The sequence below is a fragment of the Echeneis naucrates genome, chromosome 20 (genome assembly GCF_900963305.1).
Source record: "Echeneis naucrates chromosome 20, fEcheNa1.1, whole genome shotgun sequence".
Lineage (NCBI taxonomy): Eukaryota > Metazoa > Chordata > Actinopteri > Carangiformes > Echeneidae > Echeneis > Echeneis naucrates.
This window is the reverse complement of record NC_042530.1, coordinates 9,546,841-9,566,563: the sequence shown is the minus strand read 5'-3', so window position 1 is coordinate 9,566,563 and position 19,723 is coordinate 9,546,841. Positions and strand designations below refer to the sequence as shown.

The 19,723-nt window shown below is 39.9% G+C and overlaps 1 protein-coding gene across 2 annotated transcripts in view; it reads right to left on the bottom strand.

Moving 5' to 3' along the window:
- myripb (myosin VIIA and Rab interacting protein b) overlaps positions 1-11,581 on the bottom strand; it is a 90,939-nt gene extending 79,358 nt beyond the window's left edge. For both annotated transcript variants that reach the window (XM_029529594.1, XM_029529595.1), the window contains exons 1-2: positions 11,548-11,581; positions 5,599-5,810 (exon numbers count right to left, since the gene is read on the bottom strand). In XM_029529594.1, the coding sequence (XP_029385454.1) occupies positions 5,599-5,708 (110 nt within the window). In that variant the 5' untranslated portion in view covers positions 5,709-5,810; positions 11,548-11,581. The remainder of the gene's footprint in view (positions 1-5,598; positions 5,811-11,547) is intronic.
- Between the last annotated feature and the right edge of the window lie 8,142 nt (positions 11,582-19,723).

Here is a 19,723-nt window from a genome sequence, read left to right as displayed (position 1 = left end):
ACCAATTTATCAATTGCTTTGAATAAAGAGTCATTTGGGGCCGAGCAGAAACTGGTTGACTTCTATCTTGGTTCAAAAATAATATTTGGATTTTCAGGGTTGCCCTCGTCCTGGCTATGTGTGTATGACTCCAGACAGAGTGGCAGAGGGATAAATACAGGAAGAAATAAAGGTCAGCGCTGTTCTCTGATCTCCCTGTGTGACTCCTGCACTCTTTACGTACCTTCATGTCACATTCACCAGCATGAAGTGACATAAAAAAGAAAACCTAAAACCTTTAAATGGATGCTACGTATATGACTCACTGTAGAAACCTGATGACATAAAAAAGGCACAGATTGAAGCACAGTAAGGAGGGAAGGCTGCATTCTTGACCAGGAACACAAAGAAAAGGAGAACTATTACAATAGAGAAAGAATGACAGCCCACAGCACCACAAATCACTGAGACAAATTACCGAGACCTTTTACCTTATTCAACACTCAGGCTGAGCCTTTCATACGAAGGATATACCTGTCACAGAGTTTTAAAGTAAGCCTTACAGGTATAGTCGCTAGCTTATCCATTGGAGGATGTGCCAGACATGTTTAAAAGGGTTTTTTTATTTTTTTTTTAAACTCTGTTAACAAATTACCCATAAGAGTCACCATTACTAGAAGCTTCATCTTGTCAGTTCTCACAAAGAGACACTGGTGGATAGCTATTTCTGTCTACGAGCATTTCCAAGTCTGTTTCCCTTGGGAGTGCTTGTGCTGTTTGTTAAGTAGAGCTGTGGCGGTGCTCCCCTGAGCTTCCTGCTGCTTCATAATGAGCCTCTCCAGCTGGATGGCCACTGAGACAGAGGAGGCCAGGGGTTGAGCAGCTTTCCTTCTCTAATTGGTTGAATCGTACTTCCACCCTTCAGTACTGGAGCAACAAGGAGGTGTTGAAGATTTATCTTCATGTTCCGAAAATGTTACACAGCACTTGAGTTAAGGGAAGAGAAGACCGTCCAACGTGTGATATAACAGGGACGACAAAGGACAGCTGATCAAGAGAAAAAACTGTGGTGTAACATAATGGCTGCCAGTGTAAACAAACCAAATCTATATGTAGGGAATAATAAATAAACAAATGCATTGCAGACAAAAATATATGGGTATGCTTGTATGTGCACACACGTGGACACACACACTACAAATGAAGACAATAGTTCAGTGCACACACAATCCATCCATCCATCTTCTACCACATGATGTCTTTGGACGGTAGGAGGAAACCCACGCAGGCACGGGGAGGAGTACAGAACATACACCCATCGAAAAACTTATTTAAATACATAAAAAAAACCGAAACCCATAATCACCAATCAGTCATTAATAACATTGCTCAAGTCCAGATCCCTGGATCTGCTGGACTCTAATCCAGCTAACTTCAGTCTCTGGCTGCACTTGAAGCACAGTGAGTAATAACTTATCGAATGATATCAGTTCAGTAGTAAAGCACCCTGTTGTCTTCTCACAGGTGCCACTTTCAAATAACTGAACAATCTACCACAAACCTCATCTACATTACTTGAAGAACAATCAGTGAAACTGCGAGAATAAATTCACAGCCAATATGCAAGCTACTTATTTAGAAGGAACGTGCTCATTGATCAAATTAAGAATCTCCCAGCAGGGCTTTACTTCGTAAATTGGGGAGAAAATTATACTATAAAAAACAATTTTCTCTGCAAAATATAATTTGCCAAAATCCAAAATGGTACCAAAAAAAAAAGGTACACAAATAATGACAGAGAAAATGCAAATGGTGGTGGCCTAGAATTACTACTATTTACCAAACATGCAGAGATGAAACATATGAATAAGGGCAGTTAAACTATAAAAAGATTACTAATAAGTGTGATGGGCACTATTACACACTTATTACAAAATGCAAAAAGAAAAAACTGCAGAACTGCAACTAATCCCAGTTTGGGGGAAGAAATTAATCTTAGCTGATACTTGTGGGGCATCTAGTAAATATTCATGCTTACCAGACTTGAACCACTAGGTCAGGTCTGATAAGTCATTTAATAATTTACAGTTTGGGAGACGCAAGAATATGGATGTGTGTCATCAGCATAAAAGTGAAAACTTTTATTAAGTGCCAAATTAAACTCAGTGGAAACCTGGAGATGGAATACATATTTCAGGGGATCAGCATTACACAGCTCAGTAGTGGCCAATGAAGACCATCTTCGTACATCTCTTCCTGTACAGGGTGAATAGATAAAGAGCCATACAAATGTCCTGCAAAGTTAGCTTTGGCAATCTTTATCATGTAAAATCCAAATGTCTGTGGTCAAGTCCAGTAAAAACACTGTTAATCCTGCTGTTAATGTAGTCTTGATCTTCTGGACAATTTCAGCCAACAAGTTTCATTTTGTTTGTTGTAAATGTTGAAATGTTGGAATGTAATATAGAGTATTGTCATAAAAGTGCTAATAGGTGATAAACAGACTGCAGTTGCCCTCAATAAAACTTAAGGTGACCTTAAAACAAAAAACAAACCGATTCTCTTTAGCAAGCTTTATAGATATGCATCTTTTTTTAAAATATTCTTTTAATTATTTATGAGACAGAAGGTAATATTAGTTAGGCATTTCAATATTTATTATTAGTCAGCATGGGGGAAAATTAAAATGAAACACTTAAGCACCGACTGAGACTTCTAAATATCCCATGAATCCTTCAACAGGGTAATTTACAACTCTGCAGGGCTGACTTCATTCAGGAAAGAAAAACAAATGTCAGCCATGCATAGAGCAGAAAAAACCTCATAGGAAGAGTGCTTCCTGTGGAAACACTCAGCTACCATCTGCTGTAAACAGGCTTTCATATTCCTATTCATATACTGTAAACCGTCAAGCACCTTACATTTAAAAGGCAAATGAGTGACCGATTGGGACTGAACAGTGGACGCTGAGTGGTAAGAAAATGTCCTAATTTTGAACTCTTGACTAGCTGCAAAATGTCACACAAACAATCTTCCTTTATTTAGCAACAGTAGCAGGTTGTGATTGATGGGGGAAGAAAAGAATCACACTAAGCATGGGGGCCTAAAACTGACAAAGGACATGTCTGCTTTCTTACGATGAAATAGAGTAAGAATATTAAGTACTACCAAGTGTTTTACTGCTTTGAATCTGACTTGAATGCACTTATTTTATTAGTCCAGTGAGCCATTGGAATGCAGTGAAATGAAATTAGTTATGAGTTATATGCTCAATTTCTAATGTTATAACATTAGAAATGGAGCAGATGTACACTGTTTTTCCAACAAGGCAATGTTCATTCATATAACCACAGTCTATTGATTTTGGTTGCAGAGTGGAAATACTAGAAAATATAACTGAAAACACAGGGATGGAAAGTGGGAAAGTAGAGCTTAAAGTGGATACCAGTATGTAGTTCACTCTGACACCAACTAAATTACATCCAGAATAAATACTAACATTAGGAAAAAAAAATGGCAATTATTGAAACAACAAAAAGTGTTGCAAAAATAATTTTTTTGGGGTCAATCAATTAGATTTACATATATTCAAAAATATATGAAAAAGGGCAATTTTTAAGAAATATAATCACTATTTCCTGTATACATTGCTGATGTATAAACTAATGGCAAATGTTTAAACTGGGGTTTTAATTTTCACTTCAGTAAAATTATAAAGTACTTAAAAGGAAAGTTGTACTTGAATGTATTACGCCTTAAGCTTAATTATAGGACTCAATTTATTTTTTCCCCTCACTGAATCAACTACAAAAAGAGAATATAAAAGTGCAAATATTATTGCTGCTGCGGAGCTGAAAAATCAAATAGATTTTCAGGAAGCAATACTTAATGAGGCAAGACAGGGGTATAAAGGCAAAAACAGAAAAATGTAACAAGTTTGCAAATAAAGAGCATGAATGGTTTCATGAAGAACTGTTGTAATTACATCAACATTAATTGGCTCCTTTTTCCACCGTAAACTGCAGCAATAATGTCCTGAGAGGCATAAATCTATGTTTGATAGTTCATGACAGCTTGGTGGGAGAACATTTTACAGCCCATTAATTTTTTTCTTTCTCAGAACTGATTCTGGGAAAAAAAAAAAATACTCCAGTTTTTAGCATCACAGACCAACGGCTCCTTTCCTGTTTGTGAAGAAACTTCGTTAGCTCCTCAGAGCACATCTACGATGTTTTGGGCTTGAAGTAAAGCAGCCTAATCGCTCATGGCATTCAGTCAAGAGCACAAAACCACCAAGGATCACAGTTCAAGTCTGAAGAAAGACATCAAGCTCCACAACAAAATAACTGATGCTGGGGCCTGTTGAGCAGGCAAAAGAGAATACTTTAGTTTCCTTAATTATAGGGTACAACCACACTTAAAATGAAGTACAACAGCAACATATTTTGGGGTTTTATTTTGTGACATTAGATACACCGGAGGTTTAAAACTAAAAATTCACTGCCGTCCTGCTTATGTAACCACAAATTTAACGGCCAGACCCTCCTTTTGAGGTCTGTCACCACCAACCTGAATCCCCTCTGACCACAGGCTGTCACAGGGTGCGGTGGGTGGGATGCAGGGAGCAAAGGACAGGAGGCGAGGAGAAGTAACAGGCCAGCACTTGTCGCATGCTAAGTGAGAAGCTGTGACACCGGAGCAGAGCCCTGAGGCCTGGCCCGACTGAACCCCACAGACCTGACAGCCCACAAGCTTAAAACACCAGGCAAGCATCTTCTTGGTTACAGCGCGAGACCACGTAGAAAGAATCCAGCGCAAATCTCCAGAGTAGATGAGTTTAACCCTAACCCTCTTTCAATCAGATGTCACAACAACAAATTTCATGTACAAGCTCTGACAAATAAACAGAACATTGTGAATTATGAATGGCATCCAAAGCCTTCAGCATGAATAAACACTGTACAGACAGCAGTGTCTCAGCTTACAGAAATCTTGATTGCAAATCCCAGACGATGTCATAATAATCACTGCTGGACTTTTTGTTGGAATGACTAAAATTCACTGAGTCGGTTGAAATCTTTAACGCCAGCTGATGCTGATGTTGTTATGCCTCAGTAACAGTCAGGGCTGTAGGCATTGTCTTTTCCGCTTGTCCTGGTTGTCTGTTCTGCTCTCATTATATCTTGACAGATTAACTTCACTTCATTTGGCATGGACAGTCACTTGGACTCAAGATTTAATGGACTAGTGTTTTGTTGTTAAAGGTCAAATGCTACTGTTTCCTAGGAAAATGTGTTTTTCAGCCATAATGTTTTGACAGGTAAGGAAATTGATAGCTTGACATATCTGTCGTACCTATTTACACTTCCTACTAATGACCAATGTCTGAGTCTGAACTGTCAACTAAAAGCCCAAACCGCATAAGATACAGCATCTTTTACAAAGATTCTTCCTCTTTATGAGGCGTTTTCATAATAAAATCTCACACCATAGCCAGCTACACCAGAATATCTGATCGTTTCTGCTCAAGGCAAATGTCATCATCTCATCTCGAATCACCATGTGTGTCAAATGTGTGAAAACACATGAGAAAATGCTGGCAGGGTAATTCCATCTCACCTCAGCCTCTCCTCCTCCTTCTTTCGCAGCTTCATGTCCCGCTGGACTACTTTCAAGACGTGCTCCGCCTCGTCATCCGTCAGGCCCGACAGGTCCAGTTTCCGGCCCATCGTTCCCGGATTCACCACGCTGAGCTGCTGTTGCTGCTGGTTGAAGGCAGGAAGAGGACAGACACAGGAACTGCTGCTCTGGAGGCCGAGGCTGGAACAACCCTGGGAAAGAGACACAGATGGGAAAATTTACAATATATGAATTTGTGGAATCAAGCCACTGTTTTTAAGCCTCACATTAGCCCCAGCATTCAGACTATCAGTATGGCTGAAAGGATTCTCATACACCGGATAGTCACATTTATTTATGGCTTTAATCACCCTCTATAAGCCAAGACACAACAACATCAATAGGCCTGTGGCGCAGCTGCTAATATAGAAGCAAGCTGTTTCGAACAGAGATCCATCATAAGAGGTACACCGAAGAGACATTATTTCACCATGCAAATAATGCTGAAATGTTTGCTTGCATGATTTGTGAACAAAATATATTGTGGCGCCATGCAGTTTCCTGCCTGCAGCATGAATCTCTATCTGAGCTTCTGAAAACTGAATGAGGGCATATTTCCAAACCAAAAGTGTAGTGGCTGGGAAGATTTTTCTTTTAACTGTTTAAGGTCATTGCTAATTTGATATTCGAACAAGGCCCGGAAGGAAGAAAATAAAAGAACATTTCCAAATAATGTTACTTTGCTTCAGCACGGTGGCATAGTGGTTAGCACTGTTGCTGCACGATAAGAGGGTCAAGGGTTGGTGGGGCCTTTCTGTGTGGAGTTTGTATGTTCGGACCCACTGTCCAAAGACACATGTTTGGGTTAATGGACTCTAAATTTTCCGCAGGTCTGAGTGTGAGTGTGAGCGGTTGTCTGTCTGTCTCTGTGTGTTGGCCCTGTGATGGACTGGTGACCTGTCCAGAATGACCCTGCCCTCACCCTGCTGGATTTGCTCCAGCACCCCCCGCGACCCAGAAACGGATAAGCAGTAGAAGATGAATGTTAATTTGCTGTCCTATTAGTAAGTAAGTACTTTTGAAGTGCTCTGATATTTTTTATAGTGCCTTATGGCGATTTCCATGCCATTTTAATGAAGGTTACAATTGGCATCTACTGTTGGAACTGATTTAGAGAGGTATCTTTATCTGGGAAAATGGAAATAGTATTTAAAGGAATCAGTGAAGCTCAATTCAAACATACACCTAACAGAGGCTGGAGCATATATTTGTTTCTGTTGAGTCTAACCATGATGGGAGAGCACTGGCAGTGGAGTGAGCACTGATGACTCAGAAGGCCAGACAATTATGTTGGTTCTATAATTGGGCCAATGGCTTCATTGACAGAGTACTTTCACTCACTTATCACTCACTGTCATGTCGGATAGGGGCCTGTACAAGGGCTGACACTGTCAAAAGTACGATTAAGTATTATCTTTAAACTTTAAGAGTACTATATTCTCTATGGATGCTACAACACCAACCAACACAGTAGTTGACTTCGGTCCCTGTAATGCACCTTTACTGTATGGCCATTATTGTGTAGCCGTAAGGGAAAGAAATTATTCAGGCCTTCTTTTCATGGTGATTGGTGTCAAGGTATCTGACTACTGTATCTGTGAGTGTCTGAAGGTTTAGTGACAAACAGTCCTGGGGGAGGGGGGTCAGAAAAGACACTGTACAAACAGCAGATCCACTTCTTACTTGTGACAGTTTGCAAAGAGATGTACACAAACGTGAAGAAATGAAGGCGCACACATCTATGCATCCTTCATCCTCCTTCAACTATGGCATGAATGAGCTTTGAGTCTATGACAGCAGAGTGTGGCCTGTTTCCAACAGAACAATCCACTTTATGTGACACTGATTTAAAACTCCCACAGCGCTTCAGTGCTTCCCCAGTTTGCTCACCCCTCACGCTGGAGATGAGTTGTAATGTTAACAGAAGACAGTCATGGTGGAATGAGTTAAAAAAAAAAAAAAAATGCTGTAGCTACACATTTAACAGATTAAATCTGTCTTTCTTTCAACCAACAACCCCAATGTGGCGTGCGATTGCCAAAGAGCCATACTTTTATCTAGACAAGTTTCCTTTTATAAAAGTGAACCTGACTCTTAAGTTTCTACTGTTCACACAATCTTAATTTACATGTGAGCATATGTCAATACATTTAACTATCATAAAAATCTCTCAATTTCTATCTGCACACAGCAGCTACAGTAAAGTAGAATGAGGTTTAGTGAGAGACTGTGGCTATAGGATTGTCAGTAAAGTCGTATAGGCACCAGAGTTTCACAGGGAAGTCTCCACACCTTCATTTTCCTCCCTGAGTATAAGATAGACTTAGCAGCTGTGTGTGAATTGTCCAATACAGACATAATTACGCAATAAAAAAGACAACATATGCATTTTGGATACAAGCATGTCATGTTCAGGTGCCGTATTTGTTCTGAAATAAGATAAACCTGAAGCCATGTTTTTAACAACAAGTTCACCAAGATGGTATAACCAATAAAACAGTTTGATTCTTACATCTTTTGCTCTGAAACTATCATAGTAGTGATTAATCTCTGTACAGCTATGGGCAGGGAATTATTGTGATTTCCATTTGCTTTATAAATTTACAATTGACTACATGTACCATTCAGCCACGTTTACAAGAATTAGTTTTTAAAACATATATTTAACTAAGAAGCCATCAGACTACAGGAGCAACATGTTAGGACTGTGACTTTAAGTGCTGAGAAAGAGAGAATGGCTTCAGAGGGAAAATGGGTCACACTGATGGATTTCTCCAGAGAATCAAAAGGAAACCTGTATTTTTCACAAAAGGCATAGCATGTGCATCAATCAACCACTTTCCAAGTATGTATACACCGACACCAAATCATCCCAAGTACACACAGAAACACACAACATCCCACATCATGCTGCAGAGCAGTCGGCTCTGCCTTTGTCTATCACCTCAGAAAGGTAGCAGAGGATGTGCTAGCTGACGACAAGGCCCTGTTGGAGCACTAAAAGGGCAGGTGCAGCCAAGCGCTAAATGAACTGCTTGTTTTAGACACTCCATCGGATCGGCGTTTTGCTGCAGCCAGAGGGAAGGAGATTGAGAATGGCTTTACTGAAATGACTGTTTGGACTAAAGGTGACGGTGGTGAAACGACTTTGCATAACTGCATTTCTAACTATTTGTGGGGGGCTGCAATGCAAATTCTACTGAGGTCGTCCTTTTAATGCAGTTTATAATATGTACAAAGTAGGTCACACACTCTGACAGCCTTTCTTTGACTCTTCGGGCCATTTCCTCTTCTGACGACCACATGACAGCTGAAACATAGGTGCTCATGGTGCTTTTACAACCTGCGATGTGATCACTGTCAGGATGACATCAGGGAGATTTGTTGAGAGAGAAGAGAAACCACAAGGATGTGGAATTTAGATGTAGCGCAGCTCTCAGTTAAGGGCACATATACTGCAGTCAGGATTTCAATTCCACCAACTGCTCCACCATCTGAATGACTGTTAAGTAAGAGGCACAGCACATCGTGTGAACAGGCCTGCGATTAGCAATGAATTTATAAGAATATCAAACAGGCAAGGAACCTTACTCACACTTCACATCATTGAGGGCAGTTAGCAGAATGACAGCAGATATCACTTATAAAATAATATTGGTACCCATCTAATAGCTTGCATGTCTCGGTATGCAATTTTAAGCGGTAAAACCTTTTTCATCACCACTCACACAAACCTGCCATGGCTATGATGGATAGGGATAGCTACAAAATAAAAAACAAAGTAATGTCCCAATAAAAGTTAAATGAGCTTTTCTATTGCCATATGACCAACGTTGGCATCAACACATTTTGGTGTCGTCAGTAATGCCTAGCTTACCCTAACCCAGGGCAGACAGAAGGCTGCAGGAATTCAGTATCCAAACCTGACAAGACTGATAAACCAGGCTGGGGTAAGTGGTTGGCATGTGAACATCAGTAAGGAGAAAAGAAATGATAGAAATAGAAACAGAGCAAAAAAGGTGTTTTGACTGGTGTGTAAATGGCTTTTAGTGGTAATGTTGATTGTGTAGCAAGATCAAAACTTAAAATGGCACCTTTTAAGTCAGACAGTCAGTGTTCCTGTGGCCTGTATATTATTTTAACACGTGAAGTACACCAAACCATGTCAAACCGGGATAAGGACAACATGATGTTGTCATGTTTTTGTTTTTTTTTTAATTCTGAAAAATGTTATGTATGTATCAAAATTCCAATTAGTACCAGCTGTTCTAAGATGATGTACCTTGAGTGTGTGACAATTGCCACAAATGGAGAGGAACCCTTAATCTAATTTCTGATGCTAATATTTGGACAATAGGCGACTGTCAGTCTGTTATTGCCTTCTAGGTTTTTGGAGCAGAGCAGACCCACCATTGATGCTATTAGCTCCACCTGTGCTCCTCCTGTTATGACAAGTGAAAGTGTTGCCTGTCAAACAGGCCTGTTATTTAAACATCCTTACGACAATGGAGTGCCCATTTTATATCCAAAGCTTTACCAAAATAAATGGATTCCTGTAATCCTCTGTCAATGTGGGCTACAAAATTATGGATATAAATGATTCATACAAACAAGCTTGGGTTTCAGACATCATCATCAGCGGCCTTTTAAACTTGCTCCATGTGACTGACATCATATTTGGTGAATCCACACCAAATCAAGACTCACTTTTGCAGCTGTACACAAATATTAGACAATGGGATTATTCAAAGTGTCTCTGGAGACTCAGTATAAATAAGAGCCCTTCATCATTTGTCACAGTTTGACATCTACCACTACCTGCCCAATTACAGCTGTATGCAGACCAAGAATGGGGGCTGGCTGATGTGCGAAGAAACACATATGCTGCATATTGTAAATGCAAACACATTTTAATCTTAAGTGTTAAAATGAAAACAGATGCTGATTGAATCTGCTTCTGAGTCAGCGTGCATGTGACCAAATGCTGAGAACTTTTCTTACACAAATACTAAGAATAGGTTGTAATTCTGGAGGAATGAGCTCTATTTTTCCTCAATTAACTACTCAGAAAAGCAAACTGATTCATCCAGTATGTGGGTGAGTGTATTCACTGTGTCGCCCTATAAAGCCTCGCAAGATTAGTCCACCTGGTATTGTGCTGTCAACAGGTGACAGTCATCCCCACAGAACAAAACAGCTGATATAAACTGCACTGAGCCCAGTTCACCTGCCTGCACAGCAGCTCAGAGAGGCTGCCAAATACGGATTTGCAGCTTGCATTCCTTTGGGGTAAAGGTTTCCTGCAGCCATGGCTCTGAGACAAAGCAGCCAAAAAAAAAAAAAGGTGCTTGTGTCTCTATTCAAGGACACTTCTGTGCTTTCTGAACCCTTTGCTGCAGCCTGGACTGTGTCGAGCTGTGAGACACATTCACCTGATCACATCCACCTCACATCCCGCTGACATGCCGCATTTTTCCTCATTGGAAAGCAGCACCCACTCATCTCAGTCAGACTGCCACGCTTGCGGGGACTGCACCGATAACATTCGTGCAAAATAAATACTAATAGTAATTTAAAAAATAAATCCGTGGTGACAAATGTCAGCTTTAGCACTTGCTTGGACTGTGACTCCGGTGAGCTCTGGCAGCAAACGGCGGCTGATCTGGGGAGATTTTCAGACAAACGCGTGTTTTCTGGTTGTTGTTGTTGTTGTTTTTTTTTTTTTTTTTGTCGTGGCATAAAGGTGTGCGAACACGCACCGAGCCTTTAAATCTCACATCCAGAGCAGACACCTGACACCGAGGCTCAACATAGCCGAGCCTCCATGAATTCCTGCTCCTTGTCACACACTAACATTCACCAGGTGAGCTGACGTGGAGAATCACTTACACGGGATCAGTGGGTGCAGGATGACCGCCAGTTACAATCTCTTTCACGTTATCCCAGATAATGATAAATAAATAGAAATAGAAAATAAAAAAAAAAAAAACAAACAAGAAGACGAGGAGGGGTGCGCCTCCCGCTACACCTGCCTGTCCCCCGGACACTTTTGGTTTGCCTGCCCCTCCGCAAGCCGGTCTATTATTTTTTTCCCCCAAAGCAGCAGACGCCGGAACCACTGAATGGGTGATCACGAGGTATGTATTACACGGAGGGGAGGGAGGAGGGAGGGGAGGGGAGGGAGGGGGAGGGTGGGATTGGCACTTACCCCCGGTTCTTCCTGGTTTCATGGTGACAGAGCGCTTTCTTCACAGATCTGTGGGGGCAAATCTGCGGGTAGGAAATAGGAGGTGGTCGAGTCTGTTTCAGTTTAAATCCATTTTTTTCCTTTTCTGATGGTACCTGAACTCTAAAATTGGAAGAGTAAGATGATGATGATGATGAGGAGGAGGAGGAGGAGGAGGAGGAGGCGGCTCTGTGTCGGTTGGCTTCTCCATTCATAAAGCCAGACGCAGCGTAATGAACACCAGAAAGATGAAAACATGCAGGTTGATCCAGCAGCAACCTCACAAATTCACCTGAAATAATAATAATAATAATAATGATGGTGATGATTATCTAATTCATTCAATAGTTTTAACATTTTTTCTTCATATTATATGAAAGATAATAAAAACTCTGACGTTTACACACATAAAAATACCATAAAGTCCATCTCTGACACATTTTAATAATTTTTTCTTAATTCATCTGTTTGGCTGAGCAAGTCAAACACATTCAAAACATCTGAACTTAAATTCTTCTGAATAGCAACTGTCTTCCTGAGTTGTGGTCTGGCAGAGCATCAAAGATGATGCAGATCAGAGAGCTGAGCGGAGAAAGTAAACTTGGCTGTTTGTTCTCTTTATTAGTGCTCAGCCTTCAGGGGAAAATGCTGACAGCGCGGCACTTTCTGAGCTGTTGTACTTGCTCAGCAAGGCAAATTTTGGCAAGATAAAGAGCTCTCCTAACGCTGCAATTATAGGCTGCTTTGTAGAGAGGATAAATCAAGATGAGCTGATGTTTTCTTCATCCCAGGTCTACTTAATGTTGTATTTTACGGTACTGCCAGGAAAACAGTTTTAAGTCGTATATTCTGTATATTAGATTCTGCTTTCGCTTACAAAATGCCTCCATGAGTCACTGTGATCCTAAGTGCCCTGCTCAAGTCACACCCTTAAACTACATATTATATTTACAGAGTCTTTGCCATGCTGCTGCAGCAGCAAGTCCTCCTTTCAAACACAGATAAAACAAATGAGCTGCAAATATTTAAATCCAGGGAGCACACAGTCACTAAGTAAGTGCATCTACATGCAACGTAAAAAAAAAAACAAAAAACGTGATCACAAAGTTGACGTATAGATCAATTGCAACACTTTTCATTCTAATATTTAATATTTACCTTCCTGTGCCAGGTCATCCAGGTTTTTTCCTCTTTGCTATCATCCCAAGCCTGCACAGAAGAAGAAACTTAAAACAGGTTTAGGCACACTGGGCCACGAACATTTACTGCTAAAAGATAAATGGCATCTTTTAGAATAAGTGAGAATATTTCAGATTCAAATCTAATTGGGTGTTGTTTGTTTGTTCGTTTTTTTATGATATTCAGTATTCTGAAGCCCAGTGTAGAAAAATGTGGTTGTGGCAGTAATTGCTGGAAGGTCTCAGCCCAGGATTATTAAAATCTTTAACTTAGCAAGTTAAAGCAACTTGGCAAGCAACTAAGCAAATTTGACTGCATAGCGGATGTTCAGTGATGCAACTTAAAATGAGTATGCTAATTATGGTTGAGTGCTCATTGCTTGGGAGGTTTAAATAACACATGTCTGGCCTGGTAAACCTCTGTTTTACTTGGTTTGTCTACAAGTTTCCCTTGAGGAAATTAACTTTTTTTGTATTAAATATAGCTGCATCACTTGGGCTGCCAGTAGACTATAACAACAACAAAGGCAAGGTGGAGGGAACTTGAGGCTGACTTTTTTTTCCACAGACTTTAATGAGAACGACCTGCAAGCAACAGAAGGATGAAAGAAAAATGGAGCAGTGTTTGCTATCAGATGATATGAAGAAAAGAACATTATACAGCTCCTTTAAGGCAGTTTGCATTGTAGGTCAGTACATAGCTGCAGTGTGAATCTAGGTCATTCTAGGGTTCCACGTCAGCAGCCTCCGTCACAAGCGTATTTTATAACTTTTAAGGCAACTGCTGGTCATATATATGCAGTGAGTAAAGCTTATTCAAAAGCTTCATGCGCCAGTAATTCTGGGTGTTCATGCTTCATGCTCTGCTGCTGAGTCACTGGCAATATGACCCTGCATTTACATCTGCAGCTCTGAGGTGAATAAATTTATGATCTACTCAACCTGTGGCTTATTGTTGGCCTTTTCCTATTTCCCAAAAGACAACATGCAGTAGGTTTTGATTACATTTGTGCCATGGGTTTTTCTTTTAGCTTGTTACAAGGGAGCATGTGCATTTGTCCTCTTTAGTAATCCCATGAAGCTCACACATGGGAACAGAGGGAATATTCATGTATTCAGTAAGAGCCGTGTAAAAATGCACTCAGCAGGTCAGCATGGCATGCCTTGATACGTATCAGCAAAGATTTTCTTAGTGTGGGACGCTGCAACTTCTGTCAGAAAGCTGATTGCTAGATTGTAAGATTATGTGTGCCAAGGAGAGCAAAATATTGTGGACTTTCTGACTGTATTACAGACTGGAGGTGCAGTGATCCAGGGCACATGTGCATAATGTCTGTAGGTCCCGTCTGACTCGGTAGTCTTGTGTTTTGGAGAGAGATTATAGCTCCCCAGCCTAAATGTTGGCTTTGAGGTTATTTTCTCTGTGGGCTTCACTGCACAATATATGATCTCGTCCTTCAAGCAAATGTCAGCCTTCAAAGCTACGCAAATGGTCCATGAATCATAAATGTATGATAGCAGCCAATGCAAGCTGATTCATGGATGTTTTGTAAGTGAAATTTGTAACAATGATTCTTTTGGAAGGGTGACAATTTGTATTATTAGTATAACTTTTTCTAAACAGCACCACCCACCAGTCAAGTATTTGCCCACTGGACAGACAAGATAGAGGAAAAAACAGCCACCAGGGGGCCTCCAAAATGTGAACTGCCATTCACTTGTTTTGTCCCACAGTTGTTATACACTAAATTTGGTGAATAGTGCCAGATAGACACATTAACACCAAAAAAGCAGAAAAGACAAACAGACATATAAAAAAAATCTACTTTTAGGGTGATACTGAAATGCTTGTGGGTTGTGTCAAAGAAATTTGTAGAATGAGCAAAAATCCAAATTGTGCTCATTCTACAAATTCCTGAACATATATCATGATCTTATGTTTAGGAACCAGTCCGGCATTTTACTGAAAAGACTGATCTCTCATGTACAATCAACTCTATAAAACACAAATGGTTATACATGTTAAACAAATCCAACAAATGTTATTATTGTACAGTCATTGTTAAACAGTAAAATGTACACATTTCTGTAATTTATTCAGCTATAAAGTATTAATGGCCTAAAATACCACAGACCTTGGGGTCAGATTATTGATTTTGGATTAAAGTGCCTGAATTTAATGCCACCATAATGTGTCTGATAAGCCTACTTTCCGTCTACTAACACTAAGACAAACACCGTATTTCTCTCCCTGCACTAGTGTAAGCTTGCTTAGTCTTCAGCTTATGCCGTTTAAACATACATTGTCTAGTATCTGTCAGTGACGAGGTAGAGGTGAAGCCTCTGCCTACTCAGCATGACTAATTGCCCATAAGTGGCTATTGCAGCATTGGAAACAAAGCATCACAAATACCAAACAAACATAGTGAGTCATTCCATGCATTGTACTGTTATTCATAGCAAGTGGTAAGAAGAATACAAGGTGTAAGGATAGGGAAAAAAGCACATGCCTGTTAGACGTAACTGGATGTGGCATTTTTTATATGTATATTTGATAAATGCTTTTTAGAAATCTCCAGGCTCCGTGGGGCTTTGATGATGGAGTGGAGTCATGAAGTCATTTCCCCTCTTTCAGCTAATAAACAAGCACTAATTGTCCTCAGGGTTGAGTAATGAGTTAAAGTAGGAACTGAGGAAAATCGCATCCATGATGGAAAACAACTGCTTTATCTCCTGGATACGCTGGGCAAAGCTACAGCTATGACCATCAGAACAGTACAAGGATGCAAACAGCCAAAGAAAGATGGAACCAGTTTGCTCTGGCGCTGAAAAATACCCGCAGAGCAGATGTTCATTAAGACTGATTTGCATTTGAACACGAAACAAAATGCAACACATTAGTATGGCAGTATGCGGAAAATAAAGTATAACTGTCTGGACACGAAGCTGCAGGGAACACGGGGCCAAAGCTTTAAAGTTTCTCAGTGTCTGAATGTTGTTCTTTATGTGGCAAATTCCCATTTGATGTTGGTTTTCTCATTCTTTGCAAAGCTTTTTAGATTAGCACCCACTCCTAAAGATGTTCCTTTGAGCTTCCAGTTGCCCCAAACTAATTCTTTCCTCTTCCAGTGTTTGGAAACCACAACATATTGACAGTCTGGTCAGTCCCCTTCCAGACTATATTAGTCACACAGAACAGAAGCCTGCCCTCGGCCCCGCCGCCCCCGACTCATTTTCACCTGTTTACACAGGAGGTTTTTTCTTTAAAGCCACTCAGGTCTGTAGAACATTTCTATGACAGGTCTGAGATTCAGCAACATTTCATGTTTACTCATACGACAGGCGAATCAGCACTTCAGCCAAGTGTATGATTTAAGCAGCCAATGAACACACTGAGAAATATGACTAAATGAAAGGGCTCGCACTCATCATATTTTCTATTACTGAGTCAAAAGATACATTACATTATTCCCCACAAATCTTTCAACCCCAAAGCATACTGTTGTCATTCTAATGATGCTGAGGTCGTAGATTCACAGTGGACTATGTGTTATGTAACAGGGATCATTATAAATGATAAATCCACAGAGAATTATCATTTGACTTCCTCAATTCTATGAATCATTTTAGCATCTTTCAACTGTTTTTTCTTACAACCCACAACATGACTGTTTTGGTTCAGTCACCACTCACCTGTATAATTTCTAACAGCAGCTGGTTAAAGTTGAAAACCTCTGATAAACCCACTATGTTACCCGCTCAGCACCAAAGAGCAGTGGGGCATTTAGACACTACCATCGCGGCGATCTTATAGGAGCTGGCAGAGATAAAATGCCATCTAATACCAGTTTTGAAATCGGCCTGATGTGGTCAAGTAAAATGATTTAGACTTCAATTCATCCTGAATTCATGAATGGGACTATGCCTATGAGGCTGTATCTGGAGGAAGATGTACCACATCGTTCCCGTGAGACTAAACCTGACCAGCCCTTGTCTCACCCAGATACACGTATGGCTGGCTCTTTCCTCTCGTCAAAGGCTTCAACCCTATTTGGCATTGTTTGAATCCAAGTCATTGCTGCCATGGTAACCGAAGCAGAGAGAGGATGGGATATAAATGAGAGATAGTGAGAGGGCACGACCCGCACTACGTGACACTCTTCCATGATGTCATGCTTGGTGTATTATGTCTGAAAGAACAATGACCGTTGTGTTGTGATAATGACAGAATAAGTCGTATTTAATTGATATGAATTGAAGTATAAATATAAATGATTCCACAAAGATACAACACATATATGATATGAATATCTTTACATCTTCACACAGTTTGGAAGTTATTCTTCAAAGAGTACATAAAATAAAATGGAGAACTGCTTGGCAGAATAAGCCGTTGGAAGGTTTGACGCCACGTAAGCTCAAAGAAAAGCCATCTCAGGAACCAAATCTGAGCTGACCAATCAAACTAAGTGAAATTTATTCAGTTTATGTGACTTCACCTGCAAATTAAGGCTATCAAATGCAATGCAAAGGAGCCAAGTAAGCCTGAAAGACCTCTTAAACCACAAGATTCATTTTGAAGGCAGAGACGCCATCAAGAAGATTACAGTAAACCAATTGCATTTAGGGATTGGCAGTTTTATATATCAGCAAAAGCAGATGACTATTTTCAGTATTGAGAATAGACATATATTTTACCCAATATTGATGTTCCATCAGTGTCATTTGTTTGTTATAAATCATCTAAATTACAAATACATTTGTGTAGTTTTTAGTTGAAAATTTGGCATGTTATAGCATGTCACCTTTTTTAAATACAGTTCAGAAAAATATTTGATACAATAAAAACAATTAAACAATTAAAACAACTGTAAAAAAAAAAAAAAAATCTTTAATAAAATTACCCCAAGAAACAGAGAGTGCTTTGGAAAGCTTTCTATTTACAGAGGTGACATGTTATAAGGTGTATCTCTCTTTCAGTCTACACTGTCTGTCAACGCATGATGAGTGGAAACCCAATGTTTCCAACCTCAAAATGAATTATGGCATCCATATTTAGGATTTCCAAGATATCAAATCCATTTCAAAGTAATAAAACGGTTCAATCCAATAAATCATGATATAAACAAGAGCAGCAGAGGAACGTTATTTCAGCAGTGTGCTAGTTTCTTGAAATAGAATAATCATTGACTCTTTATTATATTAGAGATTCCTACTATTTCAACACTGTGTTTATCCATTTGAGATGTCACAGAGCCCCCAGATACACTACCTTTTGGTTTAATTGGTTATCTACAGAATGTTTTATCTTCCTGGGAGCTTTGATGCCAAATTGATAAGCTATGGTAATTTGTAGATGGGTCAAAAACTGCTGTGGGAGTAAAGCAGTGTTTCATCGCTCTAGTGTGGGAAAATGAGGGCTGTGATTGCTAAGTGCCTTTTTACTCAGTGAAATATTGTGATGGGGGGGACAAATTACCTTGGTAACTGATGATATATTTAAGATTCCCTTTGAGTCAAATGAGCACTCCTCTGCATGGACTCCTAGCCAAGGACATTCTGTAAATAGAAAGGGAAATTTAAGGAGCCAGACAATAATCCCTGTTTATTCAATGACAAATACACAAATTGCAGCAGGGTGGTCCTGTTTTTCCTCAATCCTCATCCATGGTCTGCCATTGTTTCCAAATGAGAGGATTGAAAGCTTATTTGCTTTTTTTCTCCTTCACAACTTTAACAAAGCTCCTGCAGGAGGAGATTGTGCTTTAGAGGAGTATTTATTTGGAATCTGACCTTTAGGCCTGTCCGCTTGTACAGACACAACGGAAGAAGGTACGTGTGTGCTAGTGTCAGATTTCTCAGGCATCATACACACATAACATGCCAAATGAAGGCTTCATTTTTATGCACACCAAGGATAACTGACTGCTGTATTATTGTTTTGCTCATTTGGAAATGTCCCCTATGCACTGCAAGGGTTTAAGTAAATCTACTCAGACTGGCTGTTATTGTTCTAGTGTTCACAGTCAAATGTATAATCCACAGATTTTTTTTCATTTATAAAGCACTGAGCCTTATGAAGCGCCGTCTGCACCGAGAAGACCATATGACTTCTTCCAGTATCTACAATGAAGGTTATGTCCGCTTCTCCAATGATTTCACTGTGTTCACTGGAAGACTACAAAATAAATTTTACAGAACACACTGCTGCTTAGAAAGACATGCTTAAGTAAGAAGGCAGGAAATGATTTGGAGATGTTGCAATGGGCAAAAAGGTTTCCTGGAGATTTATGAGTCTGCTATTAAACATACAGAGACAAGAGAAAAGGAAGACAGACTGCAGGGAAATAGCAGGAATGACCGGAGTCATTCCGGTCAACACAGCAGGACATTGATGTGTCCTTGTTTGCTAGGATTAATAAAGTTAGTACATGGGTTGTTTGGGGTTTATTCATGCAAACGATGAAAAGGAAAAACAACCTTTGCTGTACTTTAGGCTAAAGTTAACTGGCATTTACATTTTATGCGGCTGTTTCCTCCAGCTCCCAAGCTTTATGCTCATCTACAGTGTCTCCAGGCTGCTGAATAAATCGATTTCCTCTAAACTTTCCCTGAAAGTTTAGCGGCCCAAAAAAACTTTTCCCATTTCGTAGATTCCATA